This window comes from Giraffa tippelskirchi, chromosome 12 (genome assembly GCF_054371585.1).
Source record: "Giraffa tippelskirchi isolate mGirTip1 chromosome 12, T2T-mGirTip1v1.2.pri, whole genome shotgun sequence".
NCBI lineage: Eukaryota > Metazoa > Chordata > Mammalia > Artiodactyla > Giraffidae > Giraffa > Giraffa tippelskirchi.
In genome coordinates, this window is record NC_137286.1 from 140,070,777 (window position 1) to 140,088,128 (window position 17,352).

Sequence of the window (17,352 nt, forward strand, 5' to 3'; positions counted from 1 at the left end):
TCCAAGGCAGGGGCCATGGGTTCAAACCCTGGTCAGGGAAACTAAGATCCCACATGTCAAGTTGTTGGTTAGTCACTCAGTCGTGTCCGACTCCTTGCGACCCTGTGGACTGTAGCCCACCAGGTTCCTCTGTCCATGGGATTTCCCAGACAAGAACGCTGGAGCAGGTTGCCATTTCCTTCTCCAAGAGATCATCCCGACCCAGGGATCAAACCCACATCTCCTGCACTGGTAGGCAGATTCTTTACCTCTGAGCTACCAGGGAAGTCCCACATGTCAGGGAGAGTGGCCAAAAGATTTTAAAAAAAAAAGAAGAAAAGGAATTTCAAAAACAAGCGGTTAAAATGGTAAAATTTGTGTTCTGTATATTTTACCGTGGTACAATTGAAAAAAAAAAAATCAACCTCTTTCTTGCCATTCCTGAAGCCCATGCTGACCCATCCACGCACTCCACAGAGCAACCTGCTGGGGCTCGGACCCCCACCCACAGCCTCGCCCGGTCCCTGGCCTGCTTCACGCGGGCCTGGGAACCCTCGGCTCTGGCCGTCCCAGCCTGGGGCTGCTGCGCCTTCTCCCCAGCATCTGAACCTGTGCTTCCACCACTGACCTGGAGTGCCTCGGCCTTCTGCCTTTCAGTGGCCTGTGCTTGGGCTAGAGCTCCTGCGGCCCCTCTCCAAAAAAAAACCAAAACAACCAAGGATAACCCTGACACTCCCCAAGAGGGATAAGGGAGCAAAAGAAACATCAAAAATCAACTTCCATCCTCATCCTTAGACACTCTCTGTTAATACATTAAGTGCTGATTACACGCGCCATGTACTGTGCTAAATGCTTTGTCAATCATGTCATTTTCTTTTTTCTTTTGGCTGCGCTGTAGCTTGTACGGCCCTTGTACGGCCTTAGTTCTCTGACCAGGGATCAGTTGCAGGCCCACGGCTGTGAAAGTGCTGAGTCCTAACCACTGGACCGCCAAGGAATTTCCAATCATGTCATTTTACTTTTTTTTTTTTTCTGAGTTGCACTATATGTGGGTCTTAGTTCCCTGACCAGAGATTGAACCCGTGTCCCTTGCAATGGAAGCTGGGAGTCTTAACCACTGGGCCACCAGGGAAGCTCCTCCCCCAATCATGTCATTTAATTCACACAACAATCTAACAAGTTAGTTCTTCTTGCTACCATTATCCCCATTCTATAGAAGTAAGAGCTGAGGCTTGGGGATGCTAAGTAATTTGCCCAAGAGCCCAAAGCAGGAGAGACGCAGGTTTAGGATCTGAAAGTATACGGATTCACAGCTCAAGTTCATGAGAATCCTGTTCTAAACCTCAGTCCTGGATGGCACCATCTTGATTCCCCACCTCCCTGATGTCAAAGTTAATATTTAGAGAAAGGAGAAAATGTTTGCTACAGTCTGACCGCTGCTCACCTCTGGGAAAGGAGTGACAAAGGCCAGATGTCAGCTCCAGGCCCCACTGTGTGTAAAGAAAAATAAGAAAAATTCCTACATGACTGGATCATAATAGCCCATTCTAGAAAATTCCGAGACCCGAGGTTCAAAGCAGACTATTTCTGAGTTTTTTAAACAACAGCTCCGTTGGCCTGCTAGCTTCAAACTCGAGCATCTAATTTGAGATCTGCAAAAGCCTGTTAGGAGGAGTTCCATCTAAAAGCTTCCAGCACAGTCGCACTCTGGCCCTTCCCGAACACAGATCCACAGGACCAGCCTCCACCAAGGTGTGTTTAATTTGGAATTTGATAGCTGCCTAAATTTCAAGATCTCCTGTGGGTGCCACACACAAAGAGTCCTCCACGGCCACTGGCAGAAATGCTTAGGAAAACAATCCTCCCGGTTGCTGGAATCACAGTCACCACTTTGACTCCCCACCTCCCTGTCAAGGAAGAGGCTGTTGTGACTTGAATTACAGGGGCCCATGGGGACTACCTGCGGTCCAAATGTGCGTGTGACAATGGACACTCCTCCACCGGCTGGCGGTGTTATTTCAGGCACTGTTGGACAGATGGGCTCCGTTGCGAGCAGACAAGAGCCACACCTCGGAGGGGACATGTTTTCTAGGGCTGTCCCCTCACCGCTCACGAGTATCCTCATCACTTTGCCAAGGTAGGGGCGGAAGGGGAGCCAAGAGCCAGACACCAGTATTTGCTGGTCTTCCCCCAGCATCCTTTCTCCAGTCTCAGGGCCTGGGTGCGATCTCAGGGATCCCAGTTGTCGGCCAGGCGGCCCACTCCCAGCCCCTTTCTGCCATGTGTGGGGCATATGCTCGGGCCTCAGCAGCTGTCGGAACACAGTAAATCCATTCACATACTGACATATCCCAGTGACTAACGCGGGCTACATGAGGCAACAGAAGCGTTTGGCAAGCAGAAACAACGGAATTCCTTTTAGAGGGGTGAGGAAATGACACCCCCAATAGGCTTGATCTCGCCATTTGGTTTAGACTGGGGGGCTTACCGTGGGAGGCCACCCGGATGTCACCCCAGCCACCCACCCTCATTAATTTTGAGCAAAAGAGGAGCCGGGCTGGTGTTTGGGGAACAGGAGTGAGACGTCTACAGAGATGCCTCTTGGAGACCACGCTGGACATGAAGAAATCACTCAAACCCAAGATGTGCAGTGAGAGGTAGTTTCACTTTATAGTTTGGAATGTGGGCTTTGGAATCAAGACAGAAATGGGTTCAAATCCTGGCTCTACCACTTGTTCCATGACAAGCTGTAAAACCCCTGAGCCTCTGTTTCCTCCCCTGTAAAATGGGGATATGAGCACTGGGTTTCTATCTAAGGGAGCTCTTTAGGAATGAGTGAGACTGTTGGATAAAGCATTTAGTTCACTACCTGTGGGTATAAAGCCTGGTATATAAAAAGCACTTAACATAATGTGCTGTGCTCAGTCCTCAGTCGTGTCCGACTCTTTGTGACCCCACAGACTGGGACCCGCCAGGCTTCTCTGTCCATGGGAATTCTCCAGGTAAGAATACTGGAGTGAGTTGCCATGCCCTCCTCCAGGGGATCTCCCCAACCCAGGGATTGAACCCAGATCTCCCACACAGCAGACAGATTCTTTACTGTCTGAGTCACCAGGGAAGGCCAACAATACTGGAGTGGGTAGCCTATCACTTCTTCAGGGGAACTTCCGGACCAAGGAATTGAACTGGGGTCTCCTGCATTGCAGGCGGATTCTTTCCCAGCTGAGCTACCAGGGACTCATAATAATACATTTTAAAGAAAGGACAGTGAACTCTGTGTTTGTTCACATATGCAGACAGATAACAGAATTCACCTTCCACTAACTGATGTAGCTCCTAAAGCAACGGGAATCAGAAGGAAGCTTGACCGTTATGGCTTCAAAACACACTTTCTCACCAAGACCCCCACCACCACTGGATTCAGAGCCTGGATCATGAGGTGAGTTGGAGAACCATCTAGGGCTGGAAGATGTCGGGGTCCCTCCGGACTTGAATCTGACCTCAGTACACACTCTCTTGCCTAATGTGAAACGCCATTAAGAACACACCCCCACCATAAACTATCAGTTCAGTTCAGTTCAGTCGCTCAGTCGTGTCCAACTCTTTGCGACCCCATGAATCGCAGCACACCAGGCCTCCCTGTCCATCACCAACTCCCGGAGTTTACCCAAACTCATGCCCATTGAGTCGGTGATGCCATCCAGCCATCTCATCCTCTATCGTCCCCTTCTCCTCCTGCCCCCAATCCCTCCCAGCATCAGGGTCTTTTCCTATGAGCCAACTCTTTGCATGAGGTGGCCAAAGTATTGGAGTTTCAGCTTCAACATCAGTCCTTCCAATGAACACCCAGGACTGATCTCCTTTAGGATGGACTGGTTGGATCTCCTTGCAGTCCAAGGGACTCTCAAGAGTCTTCTCCAACACCACAGTTCAAAAACATCAATTCTTCGGCGCTCAGCTTTCTTCACAGTCCAACTCTCACATCCATACATGACCACTGGAAAAACCATAGCCTTGACTAGACGGACCTTTGTTGGCAATGTCCCTGCTTTTTAATATGCTGTCTAGGTTGGTCATAACTTTCCTTCCAAGGAGTAAGCGTCTTTTAATTTCATGGCTGCAAGCACCATCTGCAGTGATTTTGGAGCCTAGAAAAATAAAGTCTGACACTGTTTCCACTGTTTCCCCATCTATTTCCCGGCAACGATAAACGCATGGATCTTCAGCCACGGCTTTGGGGACCTCATTCCACAGAACCTCCTGGCTGTTAATAACAAGTATGATACAAATGGGCTTCCCTGGTGGCTCAGTGGTAAAGAATCTGCCTACCGATCAAGAGATTCGAGTTTGACCCCTGGGTGGGGAAGATCTCCTGGAGGAGGAAATGGCCACCCACTCCAGTGTTCTTGCCTGGGAAATCCCATGGACAGAGGAGCCTGGCGGGCTACAGTCGATGGGATTGCACAGAGTCAGACATGAGTTAGGGATAAACAACAACAATACAAATAACGTATTCTAGACTACCTCAGTGCTACACCAAGGACACACAATTTTATTCCGTTACCACAGACCTCCACTTATGAAGCGCACCCACTGACAAGGTCCCTTTTGGACGTCATAAGTCCACCTGTCAGAACCTACCAGAGCCCCCTCCTCCAGCCAGCAGAACAGGGGAGAATGACTTGTTCACCCCAACTAGCTACCCCAGGAAGCCGGCCAGGAAGGCCATGGCCGTGGCACTTTATAACCAACGCTGAAAGAATGAAAATGAGGGTTACCCATGGTTGAGATCTGGAAATAGACTGGAGAGAGTACGACAAGGAGAGGAACATAAATCTGATGATGCAAAAGGATGAAAGTGGAAAGCTCTGGAGGAATGTGTTTTGCTTCCTGGGTAGTTTCCTCCTGTGACCTCTTCCTGAGGCCACACCAGGGAGGGGCTGTGCTAAGCGGCCCACCTGCCAGCAAGGGGATGGCCCTGCTTATCCTTCCCTGGTCTTCCCTTCCCTTGGTCCAGGCATCAGGATTGCTTCAGTTCTTCCTTCAAAGTTCATCACTAAAGAGGCCTCTTTTTTCTAGATGCCACAATTACGTGTTAATACGTGATGTTTGTTTTTCTCTTTCTTACTTCACTCTATATGACAGGCTCTACGTCCATCCTCATCTCTACAAATGACCCAATGTTGTTCCTTTTGAGGGTTGAGTAATATTCCATTGTATATGCGTACCACATCTTCTTTATCCATTCCTCTGTTGATTATTTAGGTTGCTTCCATGGCCTGGCTATTGTAAATAGTGCTGCTATGAACACTAGGGTGAATGTGCACTTTTGAATTTATGGTTTTCTCAGGGTATATGCCCAGTAGTGGGATGATGGTAGTTCTGGGTCATGTGGTAGTTTTATTTTAATTTTTTAAGAAACCTCCATATTGTTCTCCATAGTGGCTGTACCAATTTACGTTCCCACCAACAATGCAACAGGGTTTCCCTTTCTCCACAGCCTCAGTGGGTAGGATGGGGAGGGTTAGGAGGGAGGTCCACGAGAGGGGGATACATATATACATACATTCAGCTGATTCGCTTAGTTGCATGGCAGAAACTAACACAATATTGTAAAGTAATTATATTCCAATAAAAAATCCCAAAAGAGGTATCTTGCTTCCCCTGCCATGTTGTAGTTGAGGCTCGTATATTCTCGTAATGACACAAGTATGGAAACTGATGTTCGTCGGTGGCCCTCTCCCTGTCAGGTCCCAGCAGACACCCAGCTCGCTCCCTGGATGGGGCTCCTTGTCTCCTCCTCCTCCGCCATTGACGTTCCTCACTTGCTCTGGCAGCTGAGCACCCAGGGAGCATTCAATCTTGCGCTGAACGAGGATGACACAGGCTATACCGAACCTAGAGCTTCCAAGTTTCCTTCCAGCCTTCCCCCTCCATAGTTCCAGCCTCCTTGACTATTTACAGACACCAATCAGCGCCCCACTGTTTGAAGATGCAGAACAGAAGAACTTCTGAGGGCTGCCTCTTCCTTATACCTCCTTGAGAGCTGTCTTTGAGAATTGAAGGCAAGAGAATTGTTGAAACACATTTCCCTGATTCATTATTCATTGGATGGGCGCAGAAAGTACCTAGCACAGGAAGCCTGCCCGACCTGTGGTCACTGAAAAACTTTCAGCCCAGATCCTGAATTTATGCCACCAACAGGGGAACCCAAGTGAGAAAACAAAAGGCACAGAGATTAGACTCGAGGTGAAGAGGAAAGAGCTTGCTGAGGACTGGGCGCATGGACCAGGAAGCTGAGGCAGAGGACGGGGAGGAGGCCTTCTTGGGAGCGAAGCCAAAGTCTACTGTCCCAGGTGGGAACCAGAAATCTCGCCGGTTAACACGAATAAATGCCCACCAGTAGAAAGACAAACACTGCTTCTGGCCCAAGAAACAGAGGCCTGGATGACCAAGGAAAGCAGATTCATATCTTCTGGGCAAGGGCCCCATGACATGCCAGCTCAGAAATGTGTCCCAGAGAAAGGGAGCATTGTTCCTGGCAGCTGAGCATCTCAGAATCCCCATCCATGGAGGAAAACAGGGCATGTGGGGATGAGAAATCGGCACGTGCACACGCTCAGGCACTCACATGCGTGCACACATATGAGAAAATACAAATGTCAGCCTGCTGCCCCATCACACCCAAATAAGGCAGGCGTGCCCCAACCACATGTGCTGGGCCCCTTCTGGAGAGCTCATTTGTTGTGGCCGATTGCTGCATCTTGGTGGAATTTAGTTGGGAAAGGGGGCCTTTCATCCTTGATATTCTGTGAATTTGCCAGAACCAGGCAGATGATAATGAGCATCACAGATCTGATTTTGCAGAATCTGATAAGCACCCATGACTGTGGGTCTCAGTACTTCCTTTCTGCTCACCCAGAGTCCTTCTATCTTTTACTGATCAGCACAGGCATAGCTCGAACCCCTTAGTGCACAGGACCGAATTCTACAAGAGATATCATGCATTTTCACTCCCCAAGGATTTCACAGGTAAGTTCCAGGCTGTGTTGGGGAGAGGATGGGAGGTGATTATTTTTCTCAAACAGAAAGACAGTCCAGGTGGTTTTTCTGCTAGCATCCTTTACTCATACTTTGCCTGATCTGTAGATCAAACTCAGTAGCGGGCCTTTTAGGGAACTTGTAAAACCTAGGATACTGTCAGACTATTGGATGAACATGGGATACATCAGCTATTAGGGAAGAAAAAAGATGTGGGTGTTCTGTGAGATATGTGTCTTCCAGTATTATCACTGATCCTCCTCTGAATACTAATTTTGAAAAAAAAGACCCAGAAATTCTGATCAGCCTCTAACACAGGAGTATTTAACCGAGTCATGATTTCAAAAGCAACCTGCTAGACTGGCAGAGCAGAATGTTCATCTTAATCAGGAAACTGAATTGTCTTTTGAAAAATTAAATGATGGTGGTTGCCAGGGGCTGAGAGAGTATAGTTGCTGTTTCATGGGTATAGATTTTCAGGTCTGCAAGATAGAAAGTTCCAAAGATGTCTTTCACAACAATGTGAAATACTAGTGAAATGTGCAATTAAACGTACTCAAGATGGGGGACTTTCCTGGTTAGGGAAGTGGTCCCGTGGTTAGGACTCCAATCTTCCATTGCAGGGGTGTGGCTTTGATCCCTGGTGGGAGAACTGAAGATCCCACACACAGCAGCATGGCCACAAAAAAAAAAAAAAAAAGTGGTCAAGATGGTAAATTTCATGTTAACAATAAAATAAATGCAAATATTTGAACAGTTAAATGATCAAGATGACCACAGGAAAGCAAACGTGGAAAAAAAGTGGAAACAACAGTGGGACTGTTTCCTTGCTTGTTTTCATAGCCAGTTTCGACAGCTATAAACTTCTGCCCACAGAACTCAGGAGTACTTTCTCCCAGAAGGCATTCGGAAGGGCGATGTCACTAGCGAGGTCCCCATTAGTCACCACAAGTGGTTTTGCTGATAGATGGCTACTGCCTGACTTTCCCCAAACCACCGCCCTCTAGCATGACATCACTGTAGTTTCCAATCAGAAAGACGAAGATTGGAGGGCGGAGAGGAAGCAGAGGAGGAAGCTGGTGTTTACAGCTGGTGCTGGTTCCTTGATAGAAGCTACTGCATTTAATCTTTACAACAAATCAATGAAGTGCCTATTTACTACTGCCTTTCCATCCAGAAAAACTGAGGCTCAGAGAGAGCGAATATCTTGTCCAGGGTCATGTAAAAACGACCAGACTTGTCTGTCTCCAGACCCCAGGCTTTTCCACCACCATTTTGCCCTTGATCTATAAAACTACAAAACTGAGAACCAACCACCTAGCACCCTGAAGAAAACAGGATTTTTTTTTTCCTATGCCTCGTTTGGGAGCTTAATCAGAATATAACCTGAATTTGGCTGGAAAAGCAACCTCAGGTGTCCTCTCCAGAACTGAGATCCACCTGCCACCCAGCAGTGCTGCAGAAATGGGTCCGAGGTGTGCCAGCGCCTGGGGCGTCCCCTCAGCCATCAGGCTGGCCAGGATGCAGCCCGGGGTCACAGCAGTCCCAGGGCCTTTCAGATGGTGAGCAGCTTCGTCACTTACCCTACTGGGTCCTAAAATGTCACTTCCTGTGAGCGCCAGCAGTGACAAAACTTAGGAAGCGCCCTGCCTTGGGTGTGGAAGCAGACCGAATTAACCCCCCAATTCTACCACTTCGTAGCTGCACAAGTTTACCTGTCTGTGCCTCAGGTTCCCATCTGTAAACTGGCAATGGAAATAAAACTTTCCTCGTGGAGTAGTGAGAATCAAATAATATAAACTATAATCAGAAATCACCCAGCAACCATTAGCGAAGCCAATGGGTACAGCCTCAGGCTATGCTTGGAACAGCGCCCCCTGGAGTTGTGCAACTGTGCACCCCTGCCGGCTAGCTTTGCCATTTAATGAGCGTCTTCTGTAGTCAAGCTCCAGCTCACCCTCTCTGCCACTAACCCCCATCCCACTGACTGTCTTACCCTCAAACACAGTGGGCCCATTTACAACCTCTCAGATTTTCCTCTGTGCTCCTCCTGCCTGGAATGTTTCCCCTACTCTCCCCTGTTTCCATTCTTATTCAACCTTTAAGACCCAGATGGAAAGTCACCTTCTCTCTGAAGCATCCTCTGATGGCCCAGGCAGAGGTGCCCACCCACAGCCCACCACCCCCACCCTGCTGTCAGTGTTCTCAGATGGCACCCCACTCCAGTATTCTTGCCTGGAGAATCCCAGGGACAGAGGAGCTTGGCAGGCTACAGTCCATGGGGTCCCAAAGAGTTGGACATGACTGATCGACTAACACGCGCGCGCACACACACACACAATGTTCTCAGAGCACTTAGAAAATACTCTGTTAGAAAAATCAGCCTGTTTTCATGTAGTTCCCATAGTGCATCCTCACACAGTCTCCTTTGTTCCCCACGGGCTCCCAGGGCTTGGAGGGAATCTCCCTCTTCTTGGCATGGACTTGGGCGAACTGCCCTGCTCTGGCGGGCATGCACGTCTGCAGAAGAGGAGGCTGAGAGGCACTCCGTGTTGTCGAGGCAAGGGTGGCATGCAGCACGCAAGACCAACTTGGGAATACATGAAGTTGACCACATCCGAGGTAGTTCAGTTCCCCTGAGGATGGTCTCCGAAGGAGGGTCACGCAGCATGAAGTACCTGGTCCCGCGATACAACCAAGGCACCGGGCTGCCAGCAGTTACCTATGATGGTAGGTAATCAAATCTCATTTGATTTGAGAGCAATAACTAGGGAAGGAGGCCCTGATTTCTTTTTTGAAAGTCCTCCCTTCATTAGTTTTGAATCTCACGTCTCTATGCTTTGTTTCAAGCTAAATATCAAAAGTCTTTTGCTTCTGTTATCTTCCTGACAGTTCTTCCATATACTGTATTAAAAACTCTCTGGGGACACACAAAATGCATTTTCAAGTGGTGTTTAGGAACCGGCCACCCTCGCCTTTCTTCATTTCTGAATCTCTTGGCTGTTTCCTAAAACAAAGGAGGGAAGTGCTGCTTCTGTGCTAAATGCTTCCCCGGGACTCCTCAGTCTTACAGAGAAACAGTACAGACCAGCTGTTGCCCAGTGTCACAGAACTCACACCTGCCGACGGGCCACCACATGCGTTTGCACGAACTCTATCTCACAGACTCTCTGTGCACGGCCATTAAAGCAAATGGCATTCTCCTTGTCAAAATGCACTTTCCTGGCCCGCCCACCCCACCAAACTGAACAACCACAGGACCTGAATTTAATAAGATAATGTTTCCTTTGTGTATACTCAGAAGTACCTCTCCCTTGGGTTTTTCAAACACTTCATTTATTTATTTAGCATTTCCTGAGTATCTACTATGTACCCCACATCGCTGTTGCTGTTTAGTCGAGAGGCCGACTCTTTGTGACCCCATGGACTGTAGCCCACCAGGCTCCTCTGTCCATGGGGATTCTCCAGGCAAGAATATTGGAGTGGGTTGCCATTTCCTTCTCCAGGGGATCTTCCCGACCCAGGGATGAACCAGAGTCTCCTGCACTGACAGGCGGATTCTGTACCACTGAGCCACTTGGGAAGTCCATGCACCCTACATAGTCATGGATTAAAGAGGTTCCTGCTTAGCTTCGGCTACAGGATTTGTCAGCCTCAGTGCTTTGGCCATGTTTGAGTCAGATAATTCCTTGTCGTGGGGCTGTTCCATGCCTTATAGGATGTTTAGCAGTATCCCTGGCTTCTACACCTGAGATGCCAGGAACACCTCCACCCCCAGTTGTGACAGCCAAAACTATCACCAGGAGACAGTGCAAAGAGTTAGGAAAGGAGAGAGGAATGAAAAGGAGCCCAGAGAATTTCTGGAGCAGCGCGACTATTCCGAATGATCCCATCGTGGGGCTTACGTGTCATTATACAATCGTCAAAGTGCAGAGAATGTACAGCAGCAAGAGTGAACCCTCACGTAAGTCTCCTGCCCTGGGGACTTGGGGTGATAATGATGTGTCAGTGTTGGTTCATTAGTTATAACAAATACGCCAGCGAGCCCGGAGCAGGCGGCTGAGAGTGGGGGAGGGCAGAGGTAACAGGAGAACCCTCCGTACTTTCCCCTCAACTCCGTTGTGGGCCTCACACTTCTCTAAAAAATGAAGTCGACTAGTATTTTTAAGTGGAAAAATAATTTCGTGCATTGCTGAATTTTTTTTTATTTTAATGCCTTGCCAAATTATTTTTTTATTTTAATTTAAAAAGTTTTGGGATTTTCCTTGGCATTCGGTGCTTGAGACTCGCCTTCCAGTGTAGGGGGCATGAGTTCGATCCCTGCCTGGGGAACTTAGGTCTCATATGATGTGGGGTAGGGTCAACATTTTTAGTAAATAATAATAATTAATTAAATGAACTCAGGATTTAATTTTCTTAAATTAAAACGTTAAAAAAATTTTATTGACATAGAGTTGATTTACAATGTTGAGCCCATCTCTGCTGTACAGTAAAATGACTCAGTTATACACATATAGACATTCTTTTTTGATAGTCTTTTCTATTATTGTTTATCACAGAATACTGAATATAGTTCCCTGTGCTATACAGCAGGACCTTGCTATGAGGACAAATTATTTTTCATCCTGTTACAGACATTATTTTGCTCACAATACTTTTTAAAACATTAAGGTAAAATATACATATTATAAATTTTACCATTTTAACCATTTTTAAGTACCTGTTTCAGTAGCACTAAGTACATTCGCAATGTTCTGGGCCATCACCCTCATCCATTTCCAGAACTTTTTCATCATCTAAAACTGAAACTCCGTGCCCGGTAAACTCTAAGTCCCCTTCCCCTCTCCTCCTACTGCCTGATAACTTCTTTTCTACTTTCTGTCTTGGTGAATTTGGCTTCTCTAGATACTACATTTCAGTGGAATCATACACTGTCTGTCCTTGTGTGTCTTGCTTATTTCACTCAACATAACATCCTCAAGCTTCATTCATATTGTAGCGTGTGTGAGAATATCCCTCCTTTTTAAGGCTAAATAATATTCCGTTGCCTGTATACATCACATCTTGTTTATCCAGTCCTCTGTGGATGGACACGTGGGTTGTTTCCAGCTTTGGCTCTTGTGCATATTGCTTCTAGGAACATCGATGTACAAGTATCTGTTGATATCTTCTCTTCGAGGTTGTCCTATTTTATTGGTACATAATTGTTCATTGTAGTCTCTTTTGGTCTCTTCAGCAAGCGGTGCTGGGAAAGCTGGGCAGCCACATGTAAAAGAATGAAACTAGAATATTCTCACCCTGTCTGGCTCGTGAGTGAGAAACAAGGCAGAAGGCCCACATGGAGCCCGCAGTCCAGCTGCCTGTGGTGGAGGTCCAGCCAGTGCTGGCCTTCCTCAGGCCTGAAGCGGTCAGTCATGGATGTTTCCGGTCTGGGTGGTACTCCCGGGCACATGGAGTGGCTAGGGCAGACCCTGCGTGGTTGCTGCCCAAGGTCTAGTCTCCTTACCTTCTTCCTCTCTCACCAAATCCTGACTGGGCTGGAGGGTCGCCTGCTCAGTAAAATATTCCCTTCCCACAGGCCCTGGCAGCTGGGTGTGGCCACGTGTGAAAGTGAAAGTGTTAGTCACCCAGTCATGTCCGACTCTTTGCGACCCCACAGACTGTAACCCGCCAGGCTCCTCTGCCCGTGGGATTTCCGAGGCAAAAATACTGGGGTGGGTTGCCATACCCTCCTCCAGGGGATCTTCCCGACCCAGGGATCAAATCTGGTCTCCCGCATTGGCAGGCACATTCCTCACAGTATGAGCCACCAGGGAGGTCCTGGCCATGTGACCCAGTTCTAATCAAGGATTTGGCTGCCCTGTGCAGTATGTGGGATCTAAGTTCCCGGACCAGGATCAAACCCTTTCCCCCCTGCGGTGGAAGAGTGGAGTCTTAACCACTAGAGCACCAGGGAGGTCCTGAGGCTTCTTTTCTTAAACATTTTTTTTTATTTTAGCTTTGGGATCGAAAACATTACATGATTTGAAAGTCAAAAGTATGAACTAAGGTACACGCACAGTGGTCTCACTCCATCCCTGTCTCCCACACCTGTTCCTTCCTCCCACTTACGATGTAGCTGTGTTTGTTTCCCTTGCAAATAGAAGCAAATGTATGTGTATTTCTTTGCTTCCTTTCCTTCATCATAGGATTTATATCAACATATCCATACGTTGCTCTCCTTGCTTTTTTTTTTAAATTTTATATTCTAGAATCTTGGAAATCACTCCATACCTCTACATAGAGTGCTTTCTCATTTCTTTTTTACCGCATAATATTTGATTATATGCCTAGGCTCAGCCAGTCAAGAACCCACCTGCAATCCGGGAGACACAGGAGATTTGGATTTGATCCCTGGGTCAGGCAGATCCCCTGGAAGAGGAAATGGCAACCCACTCCAGTATTCTGCCTGGAAAATCTCATGGACAGAGGAGCCTGGAGGGCTACAGTCTGTGGGGTCACAAAGAGTTGGACACAACTGAAGCGACTTAGCACAGCACAGCACATTATGAACTATCCAAACAGTCCCTTATTGATGGACACTTGGGTTACTTCCAGTTTTTTTCATCATCAATAACGCTGCAGTGAATAATCTTATACATGAGTCATTTTCTATTTATGCCTGAGGCCGAGTGGGGTCGATTCCTAGAAGTGGAATTGTTGGGTTGAAGGGTAGTAACATACATAATTGTGGTCTATCTTAGCAACTTCTCTGCTCCAGGATTTGTACCATTTTGACTTTGCAAAGCTTTTTGTTTGCCCTTGGTTCATTTTCCATCTCCATTTCCAGTCCTCCACTGCCCACCAGACCTTCTCTTACAGGAGAAACATAAACCCCTCACCTGTGTAGCCAGCTATTCAGCCAGCCTATTACTCACAGCCAAAGACAATCATAATAATTTAGATACTGGGTAAATCTCATTGAAGTTATGTTAATTGAAAAGCTTGTAACTTTTTATTAAGTTGATATCCACTACAAGCTCCCCAGGGCTTTCCAGGGGGCGATAGTGGTAAAGGACCTGCCTGCCCATGTAAGAGACGTAAGAGACATGGGTTCAGTCCTTGGGTCAGGAAGATCCCCTGAAGGAGGGCATGGCAACCCACTCCAGTATTCTTGCCTGGAGAACCCCATGGACAGAGGAGCCTGGTGGATTACAGTCCGTAGGGTCACAAAGAACAGGACACGACTGAAGGACTTAGCATACGCACACACACACAAGCTCCACTGTCCAACATGGCAGCCACTATCCCCATTTCAATTCAATTTCATTTAAATTCAATTTAAATAAAATTAAGATGTCAGTGCCTCTGTTGCACTGACCACCACCATCATCACAGAAAGTTCTGCATCACATATACGCAATTCAAGGTGGCCCTGAGGGGTCACTCTAGTGCATTCTGATGCCCTCCTACATCACCTTTTTGTTGTTGTTGTTGTTAACCTCGGTTTGCAGGATCTCAGTTCCCCAGCCAGGGACTGAACCTGGGCTACAGCAGTGAAAGCCCAGAATCCTAACCACTAGGCCACTAGAGAACTCCCTTCATCTTCTGAAGTATTACTAGAAACATAACTCTGTGTGAAATTAGGCTTCTCTATCAGTTAACCCAGTGTCACCATATAAGATGTGACCTGCCCCGGCTTCTTCCATTATGGAGAACCCAGCCTCTGTGGCTTTCTGTCTTCTCCTCAGGGACATCTGTGCTATGAGAGACAGCCTGGACTGCTCCCCTCTAAGGTGTGGCCTTATACACAGTTAAATTCTCCTTTTAGGAATGGAATGTATAGCCCTCCTGCTTCCCAGGCGGGCTAGCAGTAAAGAATCCGCCTACCCATGCAGGAGATGTAAGAGATGCAGGTTCCATCCCTGGGGAGGGAAGATCCCCTGGAGCAGGACATGGAGACTGGAGTGCAGTATTCTTGCTTGGAGAATCCCATGCACAGAGGAGCCCGGCGGGCTTCAGTCCCTGGGGTTGCACAGACTCAGATACAACTGAAGCGACTGAACACGCTCCTACCCCAAATGTATGGACGAAATCAGAAAACACAACAGGAGGACAATCAACATGTTGTAAAGAAGAGACAAGTTCATCAGCAATGCAGAGAAGAGCCCAGCACTAAATATGAAGAGCACCGAAGAGGTGCGCTCAGAGGAGATTTCTAAGCAGAGTCCAGAGCACTTGAGAAAGGCCTTTCTGCCTCTACTTCAGTTGTGAAGGGAAAAGCAAGGCTGAGAGGCAGAAAGCAAGGAGGCCGTTTGCAAGTTCCCGGAGCTTCGGGGGATTTCACACAGTGTGGATGCCCATATTGTGTGATCAGATAAAGCGGAGTCATCTGTCAGCCTGCCTGTTCGCATTGCTGTGCTATTCATAGAACACGTACCTCTTTCCCCAAATAAACACCATATGCCTCTCCCCTTACCTCACTGGGCGAGTGTATCCCAGGGCCCTGCGGTGTGCAGAGGGATGGGATCACGCCAGGTGACTCAAGTGGTGATTCATCCTGGGCTCTTCTGAAGAACCTTCTCCAGGATGAGAAACACAGTAGGGAACCATATGGATGAGTAAATTTGAAGTGAGGTTCGACCCCTGCCATCACGAGGAAGGAAGAGAAGGAAGATGGCACCATCTCTGGGGCTCCAAAGACACCCATCGGTCACTCTTCATCACCCTCTCCAACCCCCTGTCTCATCCAGCCTGAGTCACGGGGTGCCCCATTGTAACTCTCACTTTGCAAGCACCCCAACTCCCTTCCACTCCCTCTTGATCTCCAAGCCTCTGTGTCTCAACCATTCACCTGCTCCTTGTCTACACTCGAACACTGCTGGGGTGAAACACACCCCCTGTGGTTCCCAGGGGCTGGGAGGAGGGGTAATCAGGAGTTAGTGGTTCATGGATGCAGAGTGTCCATGTGAGACAACAGACAAATATGTGAGACAACAGACAAATTCTGGAGAAGGATGGCGCAGATGCTGCTGCTGCTGTTAAGTCACTTCAGTCGTGTCTGACTCTGTGCAACCCCACAGACGGCAGCCCACCAGGCTCCTCTGTCCCTGGGATTCTCCAGGCAAGAATAGTGGAGTGGGTTGCCATTTCCTTCTCCAATGGCAGAGGTGGCTGCTCCACAATTTGAATGGACTAAACGCCACTTGAAAGTAGTTGAAATGGTAAGTTTTGTGTCATAGACATTTTACCACAATAAAGAATTTTTAAAAAAACTCAAAGTTGTTGGCTGGTGTCACTTCAATTTCAAGTACACAGATAGCTAGTGGACATTCGATACCGGCTACTCCTGGGTCAGGAAGATCCCCTGGAGAAGTCTACCTACTCCAGTATTCTTGGGCTTCCCTGGTGGCTCAGCTGGTAAAGGATCCACCTGCAATGTGGGAGACCTGGGTTCGATCCCTGGGTTGGGAAGATTCCTTGGAGAAGGGAACAGGCTACCCACTCCAGTATTCTGGCCTGGAGAATTCCATGGACTGTATAGTCCATGGGGTGCCAAAGAGTCAGACACGACTGAGTGACTTTCACTTCACTCATCAATCCTAATATACTTCCCTGGCTTTTTCACTTTCCCACTCTCCAAATGACTGCTTCACACTTCCTCCGGTCTCCTCTTCCACTTTTAGGCCTCTCCTCACCTTCAAGCTTCAGTGAGAAAATGCAGCTAGAAACCCCTGATCTTCCCATTGACACTCCTACCTCTAGCCACGGTCTGCCTCCCTTCCTGTTACTGATGTTTAGTTGCCAAGTCATGACCTACTCTTTGGCAACCCCATGGACTGTAGACCACCAGGCTCCTCTGTCCATGGGATATTCTAGGCAAGAATATTGGAGTGGGTTGCCATTTCTTACTCCAGGGATCTTCTTGATCCAGGGATTGAAGCCTCATCTCCTGCACTGGCAGGCAGATTCTTTATCACGGAGCCACCAGGGAAACCTCTGTCTAGCACATACCTCCACATTAATGACCTTCTGTCCCAAACCAGCTAAAGCCTTTATTTTTTTAATGTTTATTTACTTGGCTGCTCCAGGTCTTAGTTGTTGCACATGGGATCCTCCAGCTTCATTGTGGCACACAGGATCTTTTAGTCACGGCATGCAAACCCTTAGTTGCAGCAGGCTGGATCTAGTTCTGTGATCAGGGATGGAACCCAGGTCCCCTGCGTTGGGAGCACGGAGTCTTAGCTACTGGGCCACCAGGGAAGTCTCTCTCTTAAGACATTCGGATTGCCACAGTTTAGAGGGGTGGGGGGGACTACTGGCGTCTAACTTTTAGAGGCTGGGGGGGGGGTG

The 17,352-nt window shown here is 48.0% G+C and overlaps 1 protein-coding gene across 2 annotated transcripts in view; it reads left to right on the forward strand.

Moving 5' to 3' along the window:
* The first annotated feature begins 1,547 nt into the window (after positions 1 to 1,547).
* Positions 1,548 to 17,352, forward strand: part of LOC145529167 (uncharacterized) — a 34,220-nt gene continuing 18,415 nt past the window's right edge. Inside the window, exons 1-3 of one of the 2 annotated variants that reach the window (XM_081548992.1) lie at positions 1,548 to 2,636; positions 3,276 to 3,418; positions 9,470 to 9,750. In XM_081548992.1, the coding sequence (XP_081405118.1) occupies positions 3,414 to 3,418; positions 9,470 to 9,750 (286 nt within the window). In that variant the 5' untranslated portion in view covers positions 1,548 to 2,636; positions 3,276 to 3,413. The remainder of the gene's footprint in view (positions 2,637 to 3,275; positions 3,419 to 9,469; positions 9,751 to 17,352) is intronic. The other variant, XM_081548991.1, reaches the window with a different exon arrangement.